The sequence below is a fragment of the Geotrypetes seraphini genome, chromosome 5 (assembly GCF_902459505.1).
Source record: "Geotrypetes seraphini chromosome 5, aGeoSer1.1, whole genome shotgun sequence".
Taxonomy (NCBI): domain Eukaryota; kingdom Metazoa; phylum Chordata; class Amphibia; order Gymnophiona; family Dermophiidae; genus Geotrypetes; species Geotrypetes seraphini.
The window spans coordinates 253,743,737-253,762,684 of record NC_047088.1 but is presented as its reverse complement, the minus strand read 5'-3'; the positions used below and the strand labels follow the sequence as shown (position 1 = coordinate 253,762,684).

The 18,948-nt window shown below is 41.0% G+C and overlaps 1 protein-coding gene across 1 annotated transcript in view; it reads left to right on the top strand.

Annotated features, from left to right (window-relative positions):
- Positions 1–18,948, top strand: part of LOC117360717 (band 4.1-like protein 5) — a 166,879-nt gene that overhangs the window by 74,167 nt on the left and 73,764 nt on the right. The window contains exons 6-10 of the mRNA XM_033944960.1: positions 214–258; positions 8,433–8,485; positions 9,537–9,657; positions 15,081–15,168; positions 15,397–15,485. Of these exons, the coding sequence (XP_033800851.1) occupies positions 214–258; positions 8,433–8,485; positions 9,537–9,657; positions 15,081–15,168; positions 15,397–15,485 (396 nt within the window). The remainder of the gene's footprint in view (positions 1–213; positions 259–8,432; positions 8,486–9,536; positions 9,658–15,080; positions 15,169–15,396; positions 15,486–18,948) is intronic.

Sequence of the window (18,948 nt, the reverse complement as noted above, 5' to 3'; positions counted from 1 at the left end):
TAAAGACAAACCGCAGACCTCACAATATACCCTGAAGAAAGCAGCACAATGACTGAAACGTCGGCTCTACCTACACAGATGTGGCGAGACATAGAAAACAGCAACAGTCATGATGCCAGCCGCGAAAGCCTAAGAGAACAGGGGAAGTTATAATTCTGACTGCACGTCCCCGCTGGGGAGCCTCGCTTACTCATTTCTGTCCTTTCTCCATAGGTACTTATTTGTTCTGCAGCTGAAACAGGACATTTTGAGTGGAAAGTAAGTACTGCTGTGTTACGCAGGAGGGTTGTGCTGGAGCTGGCCCAACACGGGTTCAGTGCAAATTGGTCCTTCTGCTTCCCAGGTCAGCTGGGGGCTCGGGATGCTTTGGGTACCCCAAATCTGGCTGTAGAAACTTTAGTACATGTGTGAGCAACATTTATCCTCAAGGGCCACAACCTACTTGGGTTTTCAGAATTTCCCCAATGAATATGTATGAGATCTATTTGCATACAATGAAGACAGTACAGATGGACTACAACTTTATTTCTCTTTTCACTTTGTTCTATTTTCCTACATAGTAACATAGTAGATGACAGCAGATAAAGACCCAAATGGTCCATCCAGTCTGCCCAACCTGATTCAATTTAAATTTTTTTTAATTTTTTCTTCTTAGCTATTTCTTGGCAAGAATCCAAAGCTTTCACATCCCCGCTCAGAATTTCAAGCTCCCTCCAATCCTTCCGCAAACACCTGAAAACTTGGCTCTTTTCAAAATCTAACACCTCCCGCTCTTTGGTACCTTGTCCCTCTTTATCTTCCTAGCTCCTTTCCTATAACCCTTCATTGTAGCTCCTTTTCAACCTAACCCTGTAAACCGTGCCGAGCTCTACGCTTGTGGAGATGGCGCGGTATACAAGTTTACCTAAGGTTTAGTTTAGTTTAGTTTACCCGGTACTGTGCTTGGGTTCCTACTGCCAAAATCTCTGTTGAAACCTACTCCAGCCCATCTACACCCTCCCAGCCATTGAATCCCTCCCCAGCCCATCCTCCACCAAATGGCCATATACAGACACAGACCTTGCAAGTCTGCCCAGTACTGGCCTTAGTTCAATATTTAATATTATTTTCTGATTCTAAATCCTCTATGTTCATCCCACGCTTCTTTGAACTCAGTCACAGTTTTACTCTCCACCACCTCTCTCGGGAGCGCATTCCATGCATCCACCACCCTCTCCATAAAGTAGAATTTCCTAACATTGCCCCTGAATCTACCACCCCTCAACCTCAAATTATGTCCTCTGGTTTTACCATTTTCCTTTCTCTGAAAAATATTTTGTTCTACGTTAATACCCTTCAAGTATTTGAACGTCTGAATCATATCTCCCCTGTCTCTCCTTTCCTCTAGGGTATACATATTCAGGGCTTCCAGTCTCTCCTCATACGTCTTCTGGCGCAAGCCTCCTATCATTTTCGTCGCCCTCCTCTGGACCGCTTCAAGTCTTCTTATTGAATTTGTACCATAGCTAAGAAGAAAAAAACAACTAATTTTTAGATTGAATTACGTTGAGCAGACTAGATGAACCATTCAGGTCTTTATCTGCCGTCATCTACTATGTTACTTGTAAACGTCATAGCTGTGACTATAAGCAGTCTATCAAACTAAGGTTCATCTAAAGCAGTGTTTCCCAAGCTGATCCTGGAGTATTCCCTTACCAGTCAGATTTGCAGGATATCCACAATGAATATGCATGAATATGCATGAACTCCATTGTACAGAAAGCTCTTTCATGAATATTCCTTATGGATAGCCTGAAAACCTGACTGGCAAGGGGATACTCCGGGACCGACTTGGGAATCGCTGATCTAAAGCACCTAAAACCCTTGCATCGATCCTTTTATATAACATTACTCACCATTTTACCCCCTTTTTTAATTTTAAGAGGTTTAATTGAAAAACTCAAGACAATTTTACAAAAAAGGAAAACAAAAGAATCCATGGGAAATAGAACGTACTGAACAAATGGTGTACATTGATAAGCATAGGTTCTAGACCAGGGCTGTCCAAGTCCGGTCCTCGAGATCTACTGGCAGGCCAGGTTATCAGGATATCCACAATGAATATGCATGAGAGAGATTTGCCTGCACTGCCTTCTTGGTATGCAAATCTCTCTTATGCATATTCATTGTGGATATCCTGAAAACCTGGCCTGCAGTAGATCTTGAGGACCGGACTTGGGCAGCCCTGTTATAGAGTATCTTGTATCAAAACTTTTCTTCTAACATACAATCTCCTATTCTCCCCCACCTAAAAAACAAAGAATACCCCGAACAGATTCCTGCACCTCCATCCCAGCTATAACCTAAAGCAAAGTAAAGTTTTACAAGGAGCCCAAATTTTTTCCTACCTTACATTCCCATGGAGTCATATAGCAGTTAATTTTTCCCTGTGGCATATACCATATATACCATGCCATAATATTTTTCTTCTATACCGTAGTTTTCTTCTAGGATTCAATGCGGTTTCACAATAAGATTGGTTGTGATTTACAATAGGTTGAGATGTGGTCCGTGATAAGATCTTTGATTGGAGGACTTGAGCATTGGTTAATGTTTGTTGGGTAGGTTGTAGTTGATGATGTTGGTTCGAGAAGAAAAGACGAGCCTTTAATCTTTTCCCGAAGATATAGTATGTGCGTGTTTGTCGCAAGTGCTCAGCTGAACACTTCCAAGTGTGAAAAGATGGCAGTTCCACCCTCAGGCAATTTATTTAATAATTTATATACTGCCTTAAATCTAGATGGTTTCCAGTATCAACAAAGTCATAAAATTCCATAAAATAGACCAGGGGTAGGCCAAGCCAGGTTTTCAGGATATCCACAATGAATATGGATTTGCATGCACTGCCTCCTTGAGATGCAAATCTATCTCATGCATATTTATTGTGGAGATCCTGAAAACCTGACCTGGCTCCGGCTCTCGAGGACCGGAATTGCCTATCCCTGAAATAGACAAACACGACATCACACATTATCTACATTCCAATAAGCATACAAATGCAATCAATATTCACAGTCCATTGACAGGCATATGTCCAAAGCAGCATGGAATCAATTATATCTCTTACATATAGGCATCGACAAATTGTTTTTAATAATTTCTTAAAGCTGACCCATTCTGTGCACAATCTCAGATGCCCTGGAAAACTGTTCCACAGATGTACAGCAGCGATGACAAAACATTTTCTTCTTTGAGGTCACATAATGTACTCCTACTTCCTTTATTGATGTTAACTTTGCAGTGTCAAAAAGTGTCAGAAGAAGTCGCACCTAGTTAACGCTTCAGCTTTATTAAATAAAAATATTTCCAGCTGCCAGGGTAACAAATGTCTTTGTGCACCAACAAATCTGATACTGCACACTTTTCCAAATGTAGCCAGGGAAGTGTTTTAAAAATCTTAGTTTTGCTGCTGTGTTCACCTTTAAATCCATTGAAGTTAGTGTTCACAGAAACGCAGAATGCAATGGGTGTTTTTCTCCCCCCCCCCTACTTCTCCGACATATTTTCAGGAGGAGAAATCGGCTTTCAAAATATTTTTTTTTTGACCACGTGACATGTTGTTCAGTTTTGCGTCCTGAGAAAAAGAAACCTGTTCTTTTGGCTCAGACAGTTGCTGAGGCTTTCATGATTTTTTTTTTTTTCTTCTCTTCACTTGACCCTTTTGTTGTAAGCCTCCCTCTCGAAGCCCTGAAGCAATAAGTCAGTTCCTTCTTAACAAAGTGCCACTGTGCCAATATCTAGAAGGCTTCTTAAGTTGTAAACGTTGCAGAGTCTCCCCGTGGCTGGGTTCATCCTTCCATAAGAGCCTCTTTGCCCCATATGGCCATGTGGAATGTGTTTCTGATCTGTGAATAACTACTTTACAGCTGTAATTATGGGAGCTCCCGCTCTGTCTGGAGGGATTGGAAACATTAATTTTATTTTCCTGGGAAACTCTCCTCCTTGGTTCCCTCCCAGAACTTGATCTGCTGAGGCATGGGGATTTGTGAACTCAAAACAAGCCCCACATAGACAAACGATACACACACCCAACAACACTACAAGGCCTTAAACATACAGCCAACTGCATTCACACTCCCCAAAAGAAAACAAGTGGAGAAAAAGGCCTCAGTTCGGCTTCATCTGGCCAAAAAAACTCCACTCCTACAGAAGCTGTTTATCTGTTTATATGTAAATACTGAAAAATAGTCCAAAAACAAGGCAACTAAAGCAGCCTGCCAGGTGGTATCAACCAGCACGCCTAGTACAGATGAAAGTCAGTGGGCGAATGTAACAAAAGGCAGTATAGTCCAGCTCATAACATCCACCGCAAAAGCAAGAAAAAATAACTTAGCTGCTAATGGCTTCCAATTCCAGGCCAGGCCATTAGCAGCTAAGTTAGCTGTGGATGTTATGAGCTGGACTATACTGCCTTTTGTTACATTCGCCCACTGACTTTCATCTGTACTAGGCGTGCTGGTTGATACCACCTGGCAGGCTGCTTTAGTTGCCTTGTTTTTGGACTATTTTTCAGTATTTACAGATAAACAGCTTCTGTAGGAGTGGAGTTTTTTTGACCAGATGAAGCTGAACTGAGGCCTTTTTCTCCACTTCTTTTCTTTTTCTTTTGGGGAGTGTGAATGCTGTTGGTTGTATGTTTAAGGCCTTGTAGTGTTGTTGGGTGTGTGTATCATTTGTCCGTGTGGGGCTTGTTTTGAGTTAATAAGGGATACATTCGGGCCCTAATCCTTGAGTACTAATTTCTGATTTGTGAACTCCCCAGTACAGGCTTTTTTTTCTGATCAGGGAGGCCCGGCTTCAACTTCTGCCACTTGGGCTTTTTGAAAAGGTTAAAGATTTCTTAAAACTTGTTTTAACTATCTTCATTAAGGGAATTAAAAAAAAGTGTAATTACTGCGTGCAGCCTAGAAACAGGAGCACACTCTTGAATCTTTCATCTGTACCAGATTACATTGGTCTTGATTCTCTCTGCCCCCCCCCCCCCCCCCAATTGGCAAGAGCATTTTAGATACATTGATCCCCCTCCTTCTATGTTGTCTAAAACAAGGGGCCACTCAGTGAGAAAGAGATGAAATAAAAAAACTGAACTGGAAACTTCAAGAAGCCACTCTATGCATGTAGAGAACTAGAAACTGAACTGCAAGATATCGGAGAAGAACACTTGCCAAAACTGACCCATTCCAATTTCTAAATTCTGAATAAAATATATTTTTTACCTTTGTTGTCTGAGCATTTTCTTTCTCCATTTGCTTTTAGTCCCAATGTCTCTTCTGTTTTTTTCTAATTCTCTTGCAGGGTCTCTTTGACCATCTGATATATCTTCACACTGCATGCCCACCATCTATCTTCCCTCTACATCCCTTATCTGTCCTTTCCTCTGTCCCTCATCTCATTATCCCTATCCCCCCACCCATGTCCAACTTTATACCTTTGTGTCCCTACCCCTGTTCTTAGGCTCCTTCTATGCCTAGCATCTTTTCTCTGTTTTCCTGTCCCATTCCCTCTTTTTCCCCCTGTGGTCAGCATCTCTCCCTCTTGTCTCCTTCCCCCAACCCACCATCTGGAATCTGTCTCCTTCCTTTTCCTCCCCACTGTCTGGCATTTGTCTCCTTCGCTTTTCCCCCTTCTTGCAATGCAGTCCTTCTGGCTCCCCACCCCGGCAGGATCTGGCACATCTCTCTCCCTTCTCATCCCTGCAGGCTGCGGCTTTTAACCTTCTCAGCCAGAGCCTGAGTCAGCTTAAACACACATCCTTCAGCGCCCTGGAAACTTTCCCTCTGCTGTGACTTCTGTCCCCAGGAAGGTGGGACACTGTAGCAGAGGGAGGAGGTTTTGGGGTTTGTTGGGTTTTTTTTTTAATCAGACTGCTGAAGACGGTGTGTTTAAGCTGACTGACACTGCTGGCTCCGACCTGGAAGATTAAAATCTGCAGCATGGGGGAGAGAGAGAGGTGGGATGCCTCAGCAAAAAAAAAAAAAGGCTTTTTGGATGCCAGTTTTGAGGGTTTAGCGGCAGACGGCCAGGTCGACTTAAGCTGGCAGGTTGGCAACACTAATTACTGGGTTCACAGAAAAATGGCACCTGGGGTTTTCAGAGAGAACTTACCTTCTGAGCCTCGGCACTAGCCAAGAGGAAGCAAGGTGATGAAAAATGGAGCTGCTCTTTCATAAAGGAATCTATTACTACAATTTATAATTTCTGTAGTGCTGAAAAGCATATGCAGCGCTGTAATAAATGGTCCCTGTTCAGAAGAGCTAATTTAGATAAACAGATGAGACAAGAACTTCATTGTTATTTCTTTGCTGACTGTCCAGCTCTTCTTATTGTGAACTACTTTGGCTTTGGCGATATATAAAAATAAAATTATTATTATTATATACTAGTCTTTAAGCCCGTTACATTAACGGGTGCTAGAGCATGTGTGTGTGTGTGTGTGTGTCTGTCTTTATTTCTTTCTCTCTCTCTCCTTAGCCGCTTTCTTTCTTTCTGCCTTTCTTTTTCCTTGGCTGTCCATCACCACCCCTTGCCTGCTCCCCCTGTCCATTTTCCCTTCCTTTTACCTCCCCTGTGTCCACCACCACCCCTTCACTGCTCTCCTTATGCAGCAGCAGCCCTTCTCCCTTTTTTTACCTCCCCCCCCTGTCCAGCAGCACCTCTTTCCTTCTCCCCCTGTCCAACATTAGTCCTCCGTTCCTTTTCTTCAACCCCCTGTCCATCAGTATGTCTTTTGTTCTCCCCTTGTGCAACGGGTGCTAGAGTAGACAACTGTTTTTTTTTCCCTTTCTCTCTCTGTGCTTGGATGCTGTCTGTGTCTCTGTCTTGCGCCCTGCCTGCCTGTATTTCTCCATTGCGCCATGCCTGCCTATCTTTCTGTGGCCCCCTTCTCTTCCCCGGCATGATTGGTGTGTGCCCCCAGAACACCCTTTCCCCCAAAGCAGCCCCGTTTCCCAATGCCCCTGCCCCCTTTTGTGCCATGCCTGCCATCTCCGTGGCCCCCTTCTGTTTCCCCCCTATGATTGCTGTCTGGCCCAGCAAACCCCTCACCCCAAAGCAGCCCCCTTTCCCTCTCCCCTTGTTGAGCCATGCCTGCCTGCTCTGTGATCCCCTGCCCATGATTTCTGTGTGCCCCCAGCACACCCCTACCCCCAAAGCAGCCCCTTTCCCTCTCCCCCTGCATGCCTGCCTGCTCCCTGTGCATCAGAATCAGCATTTCCCTCCCCCTCACCTGTTCCTTCGTAGCAGCATGGAGATAAAATGGCTTCCTTAGTTCTTTGCTGGATTTTTTTTTTAAGTTTAAAGATGCCGACGCAGCTCCTCTCACGATCCGGCCTGCGTCGGAAGCCTTCCCTGACACAGGCCGGGATCGTGAGAGGAGCCACGGCGGCAGTTTTAAACTTTAAAAAAAATGCAGCGAAGAACTAAGGGAGCCGTTTTCAAAGCCGCCGCCGCAGCTCCTCTCATGAGCTGCACTTATATTATGTCGGAAGATGAGAGAGGAGTCGCGGTGGCGGCAGATTTCAAATGAAAAAAATTTATGCGGCCAGCCGGCTCCCTCGAAACCCTCGTCCCCCCCCTTTCCCTTCCCGCGGTCCGTCTGGCTGCGTTGTTCTCTCCCTCATTCTCAAACCGTCCGTGCCATACCTTCAAACTTGCAGTTCAGGCCTTGAGGATCATGGCAGGGAGGAAGGCATTGTTTGGTGGCCGCTGGAAGGAGTGGGGAGTGATGAGCCAGTGGTGCATCTGGATTGTGAGCAGCCCTGCCTTCGGTCCTGTCTCGGTCCCACTAAACCGGCTGGCAATAACGAAGCCAGACATCACGGGGGGCTTTCCCTCTTGCTAAATCGCTATAGGCTCTGCCGGTCTCGATCCCGGCCCTCAGGATCGAGACCGGCAGAGCCTTTAGTAATTTGGCAAAAGGGAAGAACCCATGGCATCTGGCTTTGTTATTGCCAGCCGGTTTAACTAGGAACAGGACCAAAGGCAGGACTGCTCACAATCCGGATGTGCCACAGGACTCGGCGTTCACTCACTCTGTGACGGTTCGTCTTCTGGCGGTGACGTACTAAGCGCGCATGCGCAGTCGTGCGGCCACACCACTACAGAAAAGGGATCAGGGAACACGGTTCACTACTGCGCATGCGCGGGCTAGCATTTTATTATTTAAGATACCTAGAACAATAGTCTCTAAATAGGATTTAGTGTAATAATTTCATTCTCTGCATTGTGTCTTCAATCCATTTTGCTGTGTGAGCAAGATGTAGCCTGAATGTGAATGTCATAAGTGAAGGTAATGAAGGACATTTTTTCTTTTGGTTGTTTTGCGCCTTGGCAGGCTGTGCTTGGGTCTTTAGACTGCCCCATTCAGGTGCTTAATGCAGAATTTCTTTCTGTAGGCTGGATTGTCCTTTCGATACAGCAGTCCAGTTGGCAGCTTACGCTTTACAAGGCAAGTGAACTTCTTACTTTTTTCAAATTTTCCTCCTACATTTGAAAATAATGTACAAACTAAATGTAAACAATGGACATTTTTTTTTTTTAATTTCTTTATTCAGTTTTGCATATTACAAGTGTATCAGAAAAATTCATATGATCTTATAAATACACACTTGACTTTCCTTCATGGACATTTTAAATTGGGAGGGGGGGTGTGAGTGAAAAAGATATGTTAATGTGAGAAAGGCCTAGTGGTAAGAGGGAGCAGGCTGAGATTAGTCAAGGCAGTGACATCACTTGTCTCTCCATTATCTCGTATAGAGAGCTTAAGGCTAGGTTTACTAAGAAGTTGAGTATTTCTACAGGATAGAAAATGTAACCCATAGATTGTAAGCTGCCTTGAGGCAGGTAAATGCATATGAGTACCGTTTGCTTTTACATTGAGCTCATATTTGGAAAAGGTGAGTTTCTAAACTCAGTTCAGGTAGCCAATGTTCCTAAAAAGGTTAGGGCTCTTCAGCTTGGAAAAGAGATACTTTTAAAACCAATAGGAGGAAATATTTTTTCGCTCTGAAACGCGTTGCCAGAGGTTGTAGCTGGTTTTAAGAAAGGTTTGGACAAGTTCCTGGAGGAAAAGCCCATAGTCTGTTATTGAGAAAGACATGGGGGAAGCCACTGCTTGCCCTGGATCAGTAGTATGGAATGTTGCTTCTCTTTGGGTTTTGGCTAGTTACTAGGGATCTGGATTGGCCACCGTGAGAATGGGCTACTGGGCTTGATGGACCATTGGGCTGACCCAGTATGGCTATTATGTTCTTATGACATTTATAGATCTCTCTATGAGAGGAAATATCTTAGTATTTCACTTAATGTACTTGTCCACATCTTCCCTCCCAAGTACGATCATGAATGAGGTCTGCTCTCTCTTCCAGCCTGAAATGTCAGTTGTCAAAAAAAGTAAACCTGATATTCACTCTCTTTTTGGAAACAGGAATCTTAGCCTGTATAAAAGGTGTGTTTCCAGATCTGCTAAGGAGGTAACTGTGTTGTGTGTTTTTTTTTAGCCGAACTGGGTGACTTTGATCCTGCTGAGCACACCCCTGAGGTAGTATCGGAGTTCCGGTTTGTACCAAGTCAGACTGAAGAGATGGAACTGGCCGTATCTGAGAGGTGGAAGGAGTTCAGGTATGGATCCATGCTTCTGCATTTGTCTGGGGTCTACAGTAAGTGAAGGGTATCTTTACAGCATCACACGTACTTCTCTCAGCTTGAACCTCGCCAGCTTTTCAGTGGAAAATATGCACCGTCTTCCATTTTGAAAATTACTCCAGAAAACGGGAATGTAACTTACCTCATTTACGCCAAGAAAACTCTCTAGACAAATTCAAAACCAATTTCAAAATCTTTCCTGTTCCAGGACGCGTTCCAAAACACTAGATAAAATCCATTCTATTTTCAATCACAGCCTACTCTTCATGAGAACCGCTTCAATGAAGCGATCCCCCATTCCTTGTTCTTTTTCCCTTCCCCACGTACCTGTTTTTATGATGTAATTATTTACTTCCCCTTTCCCAAACTCCTCTTGTCTCTAGTTATGCCAATGTCTTTGTACCGATTTGCGCTTTTTAAATTTTTCTCTTTTAGTTTTGTAAACCGACCAGGTACATGTTGGTTGGTATATGAAATAATTATTAATAAACTTGGAGACCTTGAGCTACTAAGATAGGTGTCCCTTATTTACTTCTGATATTTTGGCACCTGTACATCTTCTGAATGTGTGCATATGATTATGAGCTCAAATCAACCCTGCCCCCACGCTGGCTCGCTGCAGGGAAATGTGTACATATACAGATAGCCCTGGCACTGATTTTCTGACAGGTGACACCAACTTCATGTGGTAATAACTTGTATGGCTAATCCAATCTTTAATTTTATATACCGAATCATCCCTCAGAAAGGGTTTGACTCGGTTAAGAAGATTTCCTTAAATCAAGTAGAGAATGAAAGATAATCTGTACTCCAACCATTAATTTGGAACAGATGAATCTATCAAAGATTTCTGAAATAAGTGAGTTTTTAACAGTTTCTGAAAGATTGGTAATTGAGAGAGTAATCTAATCTCAGACAGAAGCTCATTCCAAATTTTTACAAATGAGAAGGCAAGAGATCGACAGAAATTGGATATACCGTATTTTCACTCATATACCGCGCACCCGTGTAAAACGCGCACACGGGTATAGCGCGCGGGGAACAGAAATTTATGTAATAAAATTTTAATATAGCGCGCACACGCGTATACCGCGCATGCTAAAACCTCCTCCCGCCTACTCCGAACCGGCATCCTCCCCCCCGCTCGCATCACCCCCCTCCCCCTCTGATCCGAGATAATCTGATCCGGCATTCCCCCTGCGAACCGGCATCCTCCCCCCCCCCCACTCGCATCACCCCCCCCCTCCCCCGCGATCCTACATCCCCCCCATCACCGCAAAGACAACTCTTACCCGATTGGGCACTGGCACCAGCACCAATGCACAGCATGTGCCAGTGCCAGTGCCCGAAGATCCTCCCTCGTTGGGTTGGGCTGGGCTGGGCTGGGTGGTGCGAGAGAGATCCTCCTTCTTCCTGTGCCGGGCTGGACTAGGCTTTGAGCATGCGCAAACTTGGCAGACTGGGCAGACTGGGCAAACTTGGCAGACTGGGCAGACTTGCACGGTCTGTGTCTGTGTATGGCCGTTTGGTGGAGGATGGGCAGGGGAGGGCTTCAATGGCTGGGAGGGTGTAGATGGGCTGGAGTAAGTCTTAACAGAGATTTTGACAGTTGGAACCCAAGCACAGTACCGGGTAAAGCTTTGGATTCTTGCCCAGAAATAGCTAAGAAGAAAAATTAAAAAAAAAATAAAAATTTAAATTGAATCAGGTTGGGCAGACTGGATGGACCATTTGGGGTCTTTATCTGCCGTCATCTACTATGTTACTATGTTACTATGTATGTTACCACCCAGCCCAGCCCAACCCAACGAGGGAGGATCTTCGGGCACTGGCACATCCTGTGCATTGGTGCTGGTGCCGGTGCCCAATCGGGTAAGAGTTGTCTTTGCGGTGCTGGGGGGGATGTAGGATCGCGGGGGAGGGGGGGGTGACGTGAGTGTGGGGGGGAGGATGCCGATTCGCAGGGGGAATGCCGGATCAGAATGAAAAAAAAAATTTGTACAACGCGCTCACACGTATAACGCGCATGGTTATGCACGGTTTGTAAAATCGTGTATAACGCACGCGTTATATGCGTGAAAATACGGTAGTTTTGATTCTCTTAATAGTAGGAAAACCAAGTTTATATTTCTGAATACTTCTGGAGTTAGATGATGGACAGGAATTAAAGGGAAAAATTCCCATACAGAATTTAAAATATCACACAAGCACACTTAAATTGAATTCTCCAGAAGACGGGAAGCCAATGAAGTGCCTTAAATAAAGGATGACATGATCTTATTTATGCTTAGCAAATACCAGTTTTGCCGCTACCGCAGTGTTCTGGATAAGCTGTAACCTTTTCAGGTTACATTTATTCAAACAAATATAAAGTGGATTAGCATAGTCTAATTGTTTTTTGTGTTGTTTTTTTTTTTAAAGTTGTATGAGAAAAGTTTATTAGTTTTATTTTATATTTCTTTAGTCATTTAAAATTTTTCAAACAAGTGTACAACAAATCTATTCATAATATACAATTCCACTTGAAATTCTACAATTTTTACACAATAAGAAATTACCCACCATCCACTCTTCCAAAAATATATTTGTATATAACTATCATACTTCTATACAACCATCTCTATCCTTTTTTATTTATCTTTGAAAATTAAAAACCCACCCCCCCACCCATCATACATATATACTAATTGGGGAAAAATGCTAATTATTTATTATAATAATTTATTAATGGCCCCCATACATCTTTAAATTTATTAAAATATCCTTTTTTAACAGCCAATGTTCTTTCCATTTCATACACGTGACACACCGAATTCCACCAAAAACAATAGCTCAACCCTTTATAGTCTTTCCAGTTGTATGTTATTTGTTGAATGGCAACTCCAGTTAAAATCATTAAAAGCTTATTATTATTAGAGGATAATTGACACTTGGCCCTCATAGACATTCCAAACAAAATTGTATCGTATGACAATGCTACAGGATTCTCCAACATACAATTTATTTGATCCCAAATTGATTTCCAGAAATTATTAATAAAAGGACAATAAAATAATAGATGATCTAAAGTTCCAGCCTCAAGATGACAATGCCAACATCTATTAGACTTAGAGCAATCCAATTTTTGTAAACGAACAGGGGTCCAGAATGCTCTATGTGACAGGAAAAACCATGCTTGCCTCATAGACGCAGACATTGTACATCTTATCCTCCAAGACCAAATACGTGGCCATTGAGATACATTAATTTGATGTTTAATCTCAATGCTGCAGATGTCTCTAAGACCAGTCTTTGGTTTCTTATTCAAATAGCCAGATAATACTTTGTACCACTGTGCGGCCTGGTGACCCAGAAAACTAAATTGACTATTTAAAGATTTCCATTCAGGGAACCCTACCTGAATGGCCTGCTTCAATTGCAACCATTTATAACTTTGTTTTTTATCAAGACCAAATTTGTGTTGCAATTAGCATAATCTAATTGTAATAAGATAACTGCCTGGACCAAAACAGTAAAAAGTTGTTGGAAAAATAAATGGCGTACCCGTCTAACATCCTAAGGCTGAGAAAACATTTAGGGCTTACGAATTAAGAGGACATCATGACTGCGTAAATGGGAGGGACTGTCAAAGAGTTTCAGAATGTGTGACGTAAGAGGCCCCTTGACTTTGGCTTCTGTGCCTGGCTGTCCAGGGATTCCACTGGAGCTTCTTACCCACCACTCCTTAAGGACACTCCCTCTTCTCTGTAAATGTTGAATTTAACCTCCGCATTTATTTATTTATTTTTTTTAATTCTTTATTCATTTTTAAACTTTCATCAAGTGTATAAAAATTCATAATAAACACAATTAATCTGAGCACTTGAACATCTTATCATTATAATCTATAAGTAGAAATGTAACCCTCTCCCCACCTTCCCTTAAAGCCCATTATTCATTATAAGATCATATACTTGAAACCCTCCCCCCACCCAATACTAAATGGTGCATAATTAATAGAAAAATGGCATCTAATCATGACAAAAAGATGTTAATGGCTCCCATATTTTAATAAAATTTTATAATTTCCCTTCTGTACCGCTAATGATCTTTCCATTCTATATATGTGACATACTGAATTCCACCAAAAATTAAAATTAAGCCTCCTATAATCTTTCCAATTATTAGTAATATGTTGGATGGCAACTCCCGTCATGATCATTAAAAGTTTATTATTAGACGATGATATCTGACTCTTTTTTCTCATAGACATTCCAAATATCACAGTATCATAAGATAACGCTACATGGTTTTCCAATAAACAATTTATTTGATCCCAGATTGGGTTCCAAAAGGCTAAGATTTGGGGACAGTAAAACAAAAGAGATCCAAACTCCCTACATCCAGATTACAATGCCAGCATCTATTAGACAAAGAACTATTTAATTTTTGTAATCTAACTGGGGTCCAAAAAGCTCTATGTAACAAAAAAAACCAAGTTTGTCTCATAGATGCTGACATTGTACATCTCATTCTCCAAGACCAAATTTGTGGCCATTGAGATGCTGAAATCTGATGCTTAATCTCAATCCTCCAAATATCCCTAAGACCATTTTTAGGTTTTCTTTTAACCAAATCACTAATAGTTTTATACCACTGCGCGGCCTGGTGACCCAGAAATCCACCTGAAAACATAAAAATTCCATACTGAACTGAGTATTAAAGAGTTTTCCATTCAGGGAACCCTGCCTGAATGGCCTGCTTCAGTTGCAACCAACGAAAACATTGTGATTTATGAAGCCCAAATTTATGTTGCAATTGTGTAAAATCAAGCAGTTTACCATTAGAGATGACATCATTTAAAGTTCTAATTCCTGCAATTATCCAGTGCTTCCAGTCAACCTTGAAACCGCCAATTTGAATCTTGGAGTTTAGCCATATGGATTGATTAGTTGATTTATTAATAGGAATAGTTGTTTAGCCCCTGCATTTATTATTAATAATAATAATAATTTATTTTCTTGCATACAGCCCCACCAACAGTTCTAGGCGGTTCCCAACAAAGAAACTGAAACATTTCAGCAGAAAATACAATTTCAATAACACACTTCTACATACATCAGTCAAATGCAGCAATAACTAAGATGTGATTTCAACTCGTTGCTATCATTAAAACATAGGTTAAAAATAATTACAAAACACCATCGTAATATTAAAAAAAAAATCGGCATTCTTGGCTCAAACATGAAGGCGATATACAGTTCAGACTCCAAATTTGTCAGTTTATGCTGTAGGTCCTGGCTTGTAAAGAGCATTTGATGCTGCTGTTCTTCCAGGCATATATTAAAGAGCAAATTAGTTTGTTTTGGGAGCTAGAAACATTTTAATCTTTGGTCTTCCTTTTTCCCCAATATCTGTAGAGGCCAGATGCCAGCAGAAGCTGAAACAAACTACCTTAATAAAGCAAAATGGCTGGAAATGTACGGTGTGGACATGCATGTGGTGAAGGTGAGGGGCGCTGAGAATCATTTTCTAGCAAATTCAGATACACTGTCTGGGTTTTGTTAAAAATTAAGACAACCTGGCCTTTTGTGCAGCTTCTTTAGTTGTCTGGTAAATCAGTTACCTGGTGAATAACTGACTGTGAAATTCAGGCTACTCGCCCAGCTTAAGTCAAGACATCGCTTTTAGGGTGCTGATGTAGTAATGCAAATCCAATCTCTGTTTGTTGCTTAGGCTCGAGATGGCAACGATTACAAACTTGGCTTAACCCCAACTGGTGTTCTTGTTTTTGAAGGCGAGACCAAGATCGGTTTGTTTTTCTGGTAAGTTTGTGGAGCGCAAAATTAGCAGCTGGATGCCATCTTTCTGCTTGCCTCTTTCCTTAGGGGTGTACAAGGGTGTGCTGAAACCAACCAATAAACTTCCTGAGCATTATTTTGCCACTGTAGCTGAAAAGTGTTATCTTATTTCATTAAGTGCCAATTTACAGAAACAAAATTCTATATTTCAATATTGTTTTAGCGATGGATTAATCCAAAACGAACTTTGCTGAGGAACAGCATGATATCAACAAATGAACTCAACACTGGCAGTGTTTCGGCAATCCTGCCTCTCTGTCAAGAGTCTATGGTGGCTGTTCAGTATCTGTGACTCGGAGGTTCACCAGTCACAAGAGATCTTTCTACATTCACGATACGTCTCGCACGCTTGTTGCATGTTCTGACACAAGCACCTCACAGATACTGAACAGCCACCATTGACTCTTGACAAAGGCAGGATTGCTGAAACACTGCCAATGTTGAATCCATTTGTCGATATCATGCTATTCTTCAATAAAATTCATTTTGGATTAACTCATCGCTGTGTGATTGACATCTTTTGCCTCACGACTCCTTCCTTAGGTCTCGGCGACGAAGGCAGCAATCCAATCCTGGCTCTTCCCTGAGTGCCTCAACATTGTTCCAGATCATTGATCGAACCATATCCATGTCATTCTAATCTAATTTAATCTAATCTAAACCTTAAGTTTATATACCGCATCATCTCCATGAGAATGGAGCTCGACACGGTTTACAAGAACTTAAAATAGTGGGTAGAGAAGAAGAAAAAGGATTACATGAACTTATGTGTAGAAGGGGGGAGAGAAAGGGGGGAAGGATAGAGCTACAATTTGCTGAAAAGCCAGGTTTTCAGTTGTTTGCGGAATAACTGAAGGGAGCTCAGGTTCCGCAGCGGGGTGGTGAGGTCATTCCAAAGACCTGTGATTTTGGGGCGTGGCTTAGCGCGCACACAAAATGGTCGTGTGATCGCAGCGCTCCTCTTACCTGGGTAACCGTTGAATAAATAAAGATTTCCTTTTAAACTGTTTTCGGCTGAAAACATCGGAGAGGACAGCGGGAGCATGGCGAGCACCCGACAGAGTAAGAGTGAAACCGGAGGGGCTGTGAAAAGGCAGAAGCAGGATCAAATTACCCCGAGTAAGGTTCCGCTTCCTGCTGATGTATCAGAGGAGTTAAGCAAAGCTGAAGTTATGGGGGAACTGAGGCAAATCAAACAAATGCTGACAGAGACTGTGAGTAATATGGCAGAACTGAAGGAAGAAATCCTGAATATACACAGACAAATGGAAGTAGCTAATAAAAGAACAACAGAGTTAGAAGTTAAAATGGAGAGCTTAGAATGTGAAGGAAAAAGATGCAAAAATGACAGTTTGGAAATAATTCAATTGAAAAGTCAGCTGGAAGATTACGAAAACCTTGGAAGAAGAAAGAATATAAAACTTTTTGGAATACAGGAAAATTTGGAAGGGAAAAATGCAATACAGTTTTTAGAAAATTTAATTCCTAGATTATTGCAGTTGGATTTCAAACAGCCTTTGGAAATAGAACGGGCACACAGGATTCCAATAAAGAGTCTGGAAAATCAAGGGAGACCAAGACCATTAATATTCAAGATGTTAAGATACCAGCAAGCAATAGAAATTTTAAATGCTGCCAAAAAAGATAAAAACTTAAACTATAAAGGATCCAAAATATGGTTTTTACCAGACTTTGCTAAAAATACAGCAAATATTAGGAAGAAATTCCTTGATCTGAGATCTCAATTAAAGGAAAAAGAATATAAGTATGGGTTATATTACCCAGCAAAAATGAGGGTATCTTGTGGGGATAAATCTTTGTATTTTGTTGATCCGGAAAAACTAAAGACCTTTCTTTCAAAATCAGAACCTATGTCATTTTAGCACAATAGGTGTTGAAATGAAGGGATAAATACTAAGACTGGATTGGTGGATATTGAACAAAAAATTAAATATAAAGAACTATGGGACTTTTGTTTGTTGGAAAAAGAAGAATATGCAACAAAGAACAGGAAATAAAAATGAACAAGTGAAAAAGAAAATAAAAGAATGTAAAGAAGAAAGTAGAAAGAAGGATAGACTGGAAAGACATTAAAGTGAAGTTATTAGACTGAACTTTTAGGAGACTGAAAGATGGATGGTTGGAGTAAAGAATGAACAAGAAGGATTAAAGGACTGGACAAATTAACACAAAAGGAAAAGTGAAGACTGAATAGGAAAATAAATAGATGTGAAGAAGAAGAAAGCAGGACTGATAGACTAAAAGGATATTATAAAAAAAAAAAAAATGAATGACAATTGGCAGTCAAAAGTCTTTAAGAGTGGATGGATGGAGATAAGAAATAAATATGAAAGTTCAGTTTATTTAATAAGTCAGAAAAGGAGAAAGTAAAGAATGAAAGGACAATAAGGAAAAGATTGCAGAATGGACTAATGATAGAAAGGACAAGTTATATGATATTTAAATGCAAGTAAAGGAAAGGAAAATGAATAATATAAAAGAAAGATACATAAGAATTTATTGGTAGCTGAAGGAATGTAAAGATTGATGTTGTGATAATATAGTTTTAAAAAGATTGGATTTAATTTGGAGAAGAGGAAATATAAAAAGGGGGGGGGGGAAATGATTTTGAAAATGAAATACAAATGTTTAAATACAAATAGAGGATAAAAACTTATAAAATTGAAGTTGTTTTTTTTTTAACAGAAATATATGAAGAGATGGATATTTGTTGTTGCATATTTAAAGGAGGATAGGAGAAGATGGATTAGATAATATAAGATATAGGAAAATGATACTTTTTATTAAATATATGACTATGATAGAATTTTCTTGAATGAAATAAAATGTTGGGGGAATGAATTAGAGATTGGTGAAAAGATAAAAACGCATTAATGGAATGTTAGGAAATAAATATGGTTGTGTGACTAAAGGTTAAATAATAGATAGAGAAATTAATTACTTTAAAATGGAAAAAAAAAAGAAAAAAGGTTTTATGATTAGAAGAGAGATATAATTAGATATATTGTGGAGAGGTAGTGAGTTTGTCTCAATAAAGGATAAAGGGGTTATTAATAAATATTGGTTGCCTGGGGGGGAGGGGGGAAGTTGGGATTACTGTCCAATGTGTGTCCTTAAGCAGTCATTATATTGGGGGGGGAGGGGGGGAAGAAGGTGGGTATTAAAGATATTACTAGGATGATTAAGGAAAAGATTAATAAGGGATTGGATAATTTGGAGGTAAGAATGTGTGCCATGGGGAGAAGTTTTTTAGATCTTAGTTATGGAAGAAAGGAAGAGGAAGATTATGATAAGGAGTATAAAATATATTATGTCTTTTAAGATATTTTCTATTAATGTCAATGGCTTGAATCATGTAATCAAAAGGAAAAAGGTATTATCATTTTTAAAGAAGCAAAACGCGGAT